Consider the following 8,147-nt stretch of genomic DNA (forward strand, 5'->3'; position numbering starts at 1 on the left):
CATAATAGCCTCTATAATTCTTGTTTTCTCTTCTATAACTTCTAGACTATCTTAATCCACCGATTCATCATCTGATAATTGATTACATCCCAATAAGTTGTAAGAGACTTCAAGTTCTACAAGAATTTGATCCTCTAAGGCCCTTACTAGACTTTCATCCATGGTATTCTCGACCAATTGGGCCTCCTCAGTGTGCCCCTTTAAAGTGGGAGATGGGGGATGTGAGACCAAATGACCTGGCTTAGGAGAATAAAAAATTTCTTCGACCACAGGCCTAACTGGGGAAGCCGTTTCAACAGGTATTCTTGTATTTTCTAAAAAGAAGCCCCCGAAACCGTTGTTAAAGAAGTTTACTTTTTCCTTTGTCTCAATAGGTGTTACAAGGGAAGTCTTACATGATTGTATATGTGTTAAAAAATTGTTTGGCACGGATCCTACCAAAAATTTTGCCCTAAAATTGTACATGCTTCAATATCAGTGATTAATTCTAGTAGTTCTGGGCAATTTCTGTTAGGATCCATATCAACCAATATTTTAACCTCAACAGATTCGTTAAACCCGCTATCTACTGCTATGAATGTTCCTAATTCATTTCCAATTTCAACAATAGTATCGAAATGAGCCAATTCCACTGGTAAATAAGGGATGTGAACCCATCTAGGGCTTCCCAAGCATCTATTTAAAAAGGGGTCAAAATTTCTTTCCCATGCCATAATCTTAAAATTAAACCCTTTGTAAATGATAGGATACCCATTCAGAATTTCATTCTTAATATTTTCATTGCAACACAGAATGAAAAGATAATCATTCGGAAGAATCGAGATACTTACCTGTCGAACAAAATTTTGCTCCCACCAGGCCACAATGTCACTGATGGTTTGTTCAGTTCCAAGCCATTTGACAAACACACCCAGCTTCTGGCATTTATTCTGATGGCTCTTAAACCCTTTATTGTGAATGACAAAGGTTTCGACTTTAAAATCTCTTTCATTCTTCTTGCTTGCAGGGTTCGACGGATTGAAACTTGTCTGGTTTCTGGGTGCCTGGGACCTTGGCGCCCTAGGGCATTCTGGTGCTTTCATTTGCTGCCTTTGGATGAAAGCTTGATTAAACCTTGGGTACATTGGTTGTTTTTTCCCTTCCGAATTTTATTTTCTATCTTGATTTTTCTTAACCCCGTATCGGGTCTGTCCCATATTCTGTGGATGAGGATGATTATTCAATTTCATATCCCGTTTTGCCTTTTTTGATAGCACCTCCTGCTAGTCTGAAACCCTGTTAGTGGCGGGAAATTGGCTAGACTGCACCTGGGAACCGAGACCATGCTAACATCTGTCTTTCCACTCCCCATTTAGAAAAACCCATTGGGGATGATATGGAGATTTATTTACCGAATTGAAACGATGTCCAATCGGGATTGAATTAGCACCTGTAATCTTTCTGGGGGGAGCCATAAAGATACCGTACGCCCTGTGTCCAGGATTCCTATTGTGTTCTTGCCTTCCTACAGGGTTCTTGACTGGCGGAGGGCGATGAACTGCTTTTCGATTTTCCTCATATCTCGGCAGAGCAGAGCAACTCGATCAAAATTTATAATTCTTTTTCAACATTATTTTAGTTATGAATTTGGGTATATTTTATTGACTTAATAAATTCAAGAAAAATTATGATACTTTTACAATCTAAAGCTAATGTAAAAAGGAATGTGTGGAATGTGTTGTCTCTTGAAGACATTGCATTTTCACAAAAAAATTAAATTATTTTTTGCAAAAAGTGATATGCAAAGACATAAGATTGCATGTTATACTACTCAACAAAATGGAGTAACTAAATATAGGAACTATACAATCATATAGATGGATAGAATCATTCTCAAGAACAAAGGATATTCCAAATAATTTTGAGTTGAAGTAGTTTCTATATGCTTCTTTGGTGTTGCCTTGGCTATGTTTTGTTACGAATGACTGCAATTATGGGCGATTTTGGACACTTATGACTGGGTGATTTCATTGATAGTATGAGGTATTGGATCTAAAGCCTATTGTTAGGCATATAACCTTATCCTGGTTGGCCCAATAACTATGTACTGAGGATTCGAATGTATGGGTTGCTACATGGGCTTAGACATTCATTTTGTGTGATATTAAGTCTATTGTTGGTAAAACGCTTAGCTTGGTGTGAGTATAGAAGGTGCCCTATTTTGAAGGTAATTATATCTATTTTAGGAAGTGATTTCCACTTCATTTTAGATGGCTAAAAGAGTAGTGTGGCAGCTGCAATATTACTAGGACAACATGTGCTTATGGTATAGATTCCTGTCACTAAATAGGGTCAACAATCCAGTGAAGAAGTTCACAAAATTTAAATTCATTTGGGAGTATTATAGAGCTATCTGGGTAGCTTTTAAAGATGTGTTTTCTACTCACTAAATTAGATTGGAATTGATAATTTTTTCCTTTGTAAATTGTTTAGATAGTTAATAGATAATTTTATGAAATATCTTAATCATTAGATATTTTATTGTGTCATTGTTTGTTGTGAATGTTAGTTAAATCTATTCATGCAAAATCATTATAAATATAAAAATCACTCAATATAAACAAAAATATAATAAAAAAAGTTTAACATAAATGTTGATTTTGGTGTATGAATTTTTTAATAAATGACATATCTTAATGCATTATGAAGGATAAAATAACTATATTGTTTCTGGTAGCAATTTGTTTTACTTTGGTAGGAACTTGACACTCTTTCACAAGGCTTATTTTCAATAGAAAAATGAACTTATCTTAACTATACTATATCTTTGGTAGCAATTGAGACTTCTAGCGAATAACACTATAGCTGAAGAGTTTAGGTAGGATTGAAAAAAAAAAATTCAATATGAATATGCCAATTTAAATTAGGATTAATATTCAATTAAGGTTATCAATAGATTTTAGCTATGGGTAGGGTTTAATTAGTGTTAGACTTAGGGCTATGATTCAATTAAGTTAGGATTTAGTTAGTGTTCAAAAAGTGTTGATGTTATAGTTCAATTATGGTTAAGGTTAAAATTAGAATTAGAAATAACAACTTCATTTAGGCTTTTAAGAGAAATCTTTAACTTAGGGTTAGGGTCAAAATAAGGTTAGGATTAAGGTTTAATTATGATTATGGTTTGAATGTTATTAGGGTTAATATTAGGTTAGTAAGGTTAGGGTTAGGGTTAATGTTAGATTAGGGTTCAATAAGAGTTAGGGCTAGGGCTTTATAGAGGTAGGGTAAAATTATGGTTATAAGAAAAATATTTGAGTTGGGATTAATATATGGTTAGGGTTTATATAGGGCTAAGATTAAAGATTAATCATGGTTAGGGTTAATATTATATTAGGGTTTAAATAGGTTTAGCATTAGCGATCAATGAGGGTTAGATTTAATGCTAGATTAGATTTAAGGTTAGATTTAGAATTGAAATTAAAGATAGGATTAGGGTTAGAGATGAATTAGCATTAGGATCAATGTTACATTAGGGTTTAAATAGGGTTAGTGTCTAGATTCAATTGGGGTTAGATTTAATATTAGAGAAGGGTTAAGGATAAGGTTAGACTTAGAATTAGATATATTATTAGGGTTAGGTTTCAATAAATATCATATATATTAAACCTAATATTTATTTAGAAGTAGATCATTGTAAATCAAATGTTAAATATTTATATTTTGATTTTTCTTTCAAGTAGTCTAAGTGATTTATTCAACAATTTCACATCAATTTCATTACAATAAACTCTTAACTATTATTTATGAATGCTAAATATTTTTTTATTAAAATATAACATTACTCAATTTAATATAATTTTTTAAAATTATATGGAAATTCTATAGTTTATTGTATATATATGATAAGTGATATATAAATTTATTATTTATATAATGTTGAAATCTATTATTTTAAAAATAAAATTGAATAATGAAAAATGAATAAAAAAATATCTACCTAAAATGGATAATAATTTTATAACCTAAAATATTAGGTAACTATATCTTATGATCCACGTAACCATTACACCTCTTTTTGTGAAGTGCTAGTGTATAAATAGATGAATTTTAAGGGACTCCAATGTGGTCCACATCTATATATAAATATTATTATTTATATATAAATTACAAATCATCTTACAGTTGAAACGACCAGAAATAGAAGGATCTGGACAAACACTTTCTTGCACTGTAACTTTAAGGCGACGCTCTGCAGCTCGCTTACACGGGAAGAATGCAAAAAAAAACTGTGTTAAAAACAACACAAAAATTGCACATTTCTTCTTTCTTCCCTAAATTTAGAGCTTTGCCCATTTATTCTTCCTGCATTGATAATAATCGTCCACACTTCTTTAGTTAAGTTGAGTCGATGTGTATCTACAAATTTTCTTCAAATTTTTTAGCGAAAATTCACGTCGGCTCTATATTTAGACAAACATGGCCGTTCTTCTCTATTTTTGGAAATTTTGCACGTCTACAAAAATGTACCACTCTGATTTTTTCTGTTCTTGACTCATTTACTTTATCAGCTCTTCGTGATCATACAAATATTCCGTTAATTTCATCTGATTAGCAATATTTGTATTTTGGAGCAATTGCTGCTCAGCGTTATTCACAGGCAATGGCCCGTAAAAAGCGAATGTTGATTTTGAGCGAGGAGGAGAAAAAGATAGCAATGAAGTATGCTGATCTTCTGCCAGAATATAATCAATTAGAGAAGGTGCGTGGATAGATCTCTAAAATTTTCATTTTATTGGAGTTAAATTCTGTGGCAATTGCATTCTAGGGTTAGGGATAGGGTTAGGGTTTTGGTTGTGCATAAATTTATGCATATGCTCTCCTAATTGAGCACATTTCCCGTTTGGAATTGGTGTTTCAATATGTTTGTTAGGTTTTTGTTTGTAACCTTGAGTTTTGAATGTTTTATCACAAATTTGGTTTTAAATTTTATTTGCAGGAAGTCCAAGAAATAAGAAATACGTTGCAGAAAGCGAAATTGAAGAGGGATAACCTGATAGGTGTGGTCAGGTGAGTGGCAGCATGTTTATAAAATCTATTTATTTTATCAAAACTATGAAGATAAAAGAATTTTAGGGCAAAATATTTTGATCTTTGTGAATTAGATGCTATTATGGTACATTTGATGATAAAATTCAATCTTCTTTTCTGGAATTTTGAATATTTTTTTCTTTCCTTTAAAGAATCATTTGTGAATGGATATTTTTTGAGTCCCAGATTATGGCAGTCAGATTATGATAGTCAGATTGGTTATGTTTGATTTATTATGCTTTCTACTATCCTGCTCACAGATTTCTCAGACAAAAGTGTAGGAAGCTGAAGAAAATATCTGCTGATTAAAAAGCCAGTGAAATGGATCATGTTAACCAGTCTGCAAATGCAAGAACTAGTCCACATATGGATCAAAATTATGAGGCCAAAACTTTGGCAACCATTGGCAAGGAGAATATTACCGCTACTGCGAAATCTCAATATGCATTGAAGTCATCCACCAATGAGAAGAATATTGCAGCTCAATTTCAACGTACAATTGTGGCACCCATTAATGAAAGGCAGTTTCTCTCTAAGAGAATCAGATATCATTAAGATTGTGAAGCAAAGATGTAATTTTGCTTATTAACAAATTCTTTATTTACCTTCCAATAGATAGATGTAGCATAGCGTCACTGTGAATGTGCATAGAGAAAGCCAATTCTGTTGTGCATTACTTTCAAATTTGGCACCATTAAATGTATTTAATATGATCAACAAAATGCTTTCTCTGTACAAATTGAGTTGTTGATATTGGGTGAGCTTTACTGGTATTGCATCCCATGGCTTCCATTTAAGTTTTTCTTGCCACTTGTGGGACAGATTTTGTATTAGTTGTGACTTTTGGTTAGCTCAAACTTCAGTTTTTGTAATGCATTACAGTCCTCTGGTCTTGGCCTTATTTGTTTTTTTTTGTTTTTTTTTTCTCTGTAAAAAGGTAATTTGATATTTTTAAGGTGGATAGAGATTATCTACCAATATTTCAACTCACTTGGATTTTTATAACTAACTGTTTCAGCAACCACATTCAAATTTTGTCTTGTAACTGCTAGTTTTTATTCATAAATCAGTATAAAATATTAAAACTTTTTATTAAAATAGGTAGAGACACGGATATAAAAAGTAGAGATAGAGTAGATATAATCTCAAAAATTAAGGAAGGTGAGAGAGAAAGAGGGGGCAATGAGAGGGGAAGAAAACATTAAAAATATTGCTATCAAAAGAAGATAGTAATAAAAGCTTCTTTTTTTTTAATTCGAAGTATAATTAAAATTTTAATAAGAAAAAATTATAAATTAAATTATTTTTAATCTTTTAATTTTATAAAAAATATAAATAATTAAAATAAATTTTAAATTCAATGAAAAAAAATTCTTAAAAGAAAATGAAGAATTAGAACAAAATCAAATCTTTTTTAATTTTTTTTAAAATTTGAAAAATATTTTTATCAAAAGAAAATAATAATAAAAGATAGATTTTTTCTTTTATGCATAATTTTTTAATTAATAATATTTAAATATATAGCTTTTAATTTTTTATCATAAAATATTTTAAAAATTAATAATTAATTCTAAAACTTAAAAAACCAATATAGAATATTTTAATAAAAGAAATAATATTAATAATAATTTTAAAAAAAGAAAATAATAATTAAAGATTATTTTTTTATTTTATTTACATTCTTTTTCTAGTTAATATTAAAATATATCTTTTAGTTTTTTTTTTCACTTGCATGTTAACTTTCCTTCAAACATTTGACAACAACTTGTTTGAATTTTTTGTTTAGTTTGGTAGAAGGGGACTTCATCGTAGCACTTTTTCATGGACATTACAGAAATCGGCACTCTTATTGATTGCAATGAGTGGTATTTAATCTTTCTACATTTCTCACTCATTAGTTGAAGAGTTGGTTTCTATAATTAGGTTAACTATAAATTAGGCTGTATGAGAAGAAGGTTGTAAATGTTTTCTTCTTTATAATATTTTGGTATTTTGGAGAAATCTTCAATCTTCTTTTAAAACAAATTTTTTTTCCACAGAGAAAACAATTATCATGTAAATTTTGGTTTTCAACATATTTGTAATATTTGATCTATAATAAAATGTACATTAACAAAAAATTTCTTCACATAATTTGTATAATGGGAGGGGGATTGACTTTATTTAGTAGGTTATAAGGAAGCTCTACCTACTAGCTTATCTAGAAGATGTCTTATTCAATATTTATGCTATGTCATGCTACATAATATAGCAAAATTTCCTTTTTTTGAAGAGCATGGATGCCATTTTTTGTTTGCTAGTTTTATATTAGTACTCTATTGTATGGTGCTAACATGCATATTATTAGTCTTGCACTTAAATTTTTCTCATAAATATTGTTCAACTATACATAAAATATCTTCAAAGAAAACCTCATCTTAAAATAAACTTGAAAATAAATATACCTTAAATTTATTATTAAGATTTTAATTAGTTAATTATAACGGAAATTTTATTGTTTGTTTTAGAGCTACTATGTGATTTTAGCATTTCACCTTTTTCTCATTTGATGACTCTTAACTATGCTCTACTCTTAATAAATACTTTAAGATACAATTTGGAGGCTTTAGTTATCCAAGCTATGCAATGTGACAAGTGAAAGATCTGAAAAAATAATCATATTTTTTATGTTATTTATAATGAACAATTGAGAGAAAGTAGATTTCAATTATGTCTTAATTTAAGAAATGGTATATGAAATATAAATTTTAACGATTAAATTTGTATCATCTTATCAACTATCATTTAATTTTGTGTTTATTTTAAGAAAAACTTATTTTTAATTTAATGAGATTTTGAAAAAAATATAACTTTAAATTGATATTTAAAATAAAAAATATATTTATCTATTCTATTTAAAAAATCAATGAAACATTTAATTAAAAAACGTTGAAAAATTAATATCAATCATCAACAATCTCTTAAATTAGTGTACTGTAAAATTTACATGAACTCGTTATTTAAATATTTTTAATGATAATAGACATAAATGTAAAACATCCCAGGGTCTAACAATATCAAAATATAAAACAGCCAAAGAA

General features: G+C 29.5%; 1 protein-coding gene across 2 annotated transcripts; it reads left to right on the forward strand.

Annotated features, from left to right (window-relative positions):
• The first annotated feature begins 4,176 nt into the window (after positions 1–4,176).
• On the forward strand, positions 4,177–5,906 carry LOC131072527 (uncharacterized). Of its 2 annotated transcripts, none has more exons than XR_009359239.1 (4): positions 4,177–4,502; positions 4,625–4,738; positions 4,976–5,046; positions 5,328–5,906. XR_009359239.1 is itself a non-coding variant. In XM_058008700.2 (4 exons), the coding sequence occupies exons 1-4, from the start codon at positions 4,388–4,390 to the stop codon at positions 5,374–5,376; spliced, it is 363 nt and encodes a 120-aa protein (XP_057864683.2). In that variant the 5' UTR covers positions 4,177–4,387; the 3' UTR covers positions 5,377–5,906. The 2 variants fall into 2 exon arrangements, 1 of the variants encoding a protein (XP_057864683.2); XM_058008700.2 differs by having other exon boundaries at positions 4,611–4,738.
• Positions 5,907–8,147: the final 2,241 nt, after the last annotated feature.

This window comes from Cryptomeria japonica, chromosome 10 (assembly GCF_030272615.1).
Source record: "Cryptomeria japonica chromosome 10, Sugi_1.0, whole genome shotgun sequence".
NCBI classification, from domain to species: Eukaryota; Viridiplantae; Streptophyta; class Pinopsida; order Cupressales; family Cupressaceae; genus Cryptomeria; species Cryptomeria japonica.

What these genes read in the sequence shown, in the direction of transcription:
- LOC131072527 (XM_058008700.2), top strand. Translation starts at nt 4,388, where the DNA reads ATGTGTATCTACAAATTTTCTTCAAATTTTTTAGCGAAAATTCACGTC. An exon ending in TTTTGCACGTCTACAAAAAT is followed by an intron (nt 4,503 to 4,610) that starts GTACCACTCTGA and finishes TGTATTTTGGAG; the next exon opens with CAATTGCTGCTCAGCGTTAT. An exon ending in AATATAATCAATTAGAGAAG is followed by an intron (nt 4,739 to 4,975) that starts GTGCGTGGATAG and finishes TTTTATTTGCAG; the next exon opens with GAAGTCCAAGAAATAAGAAA.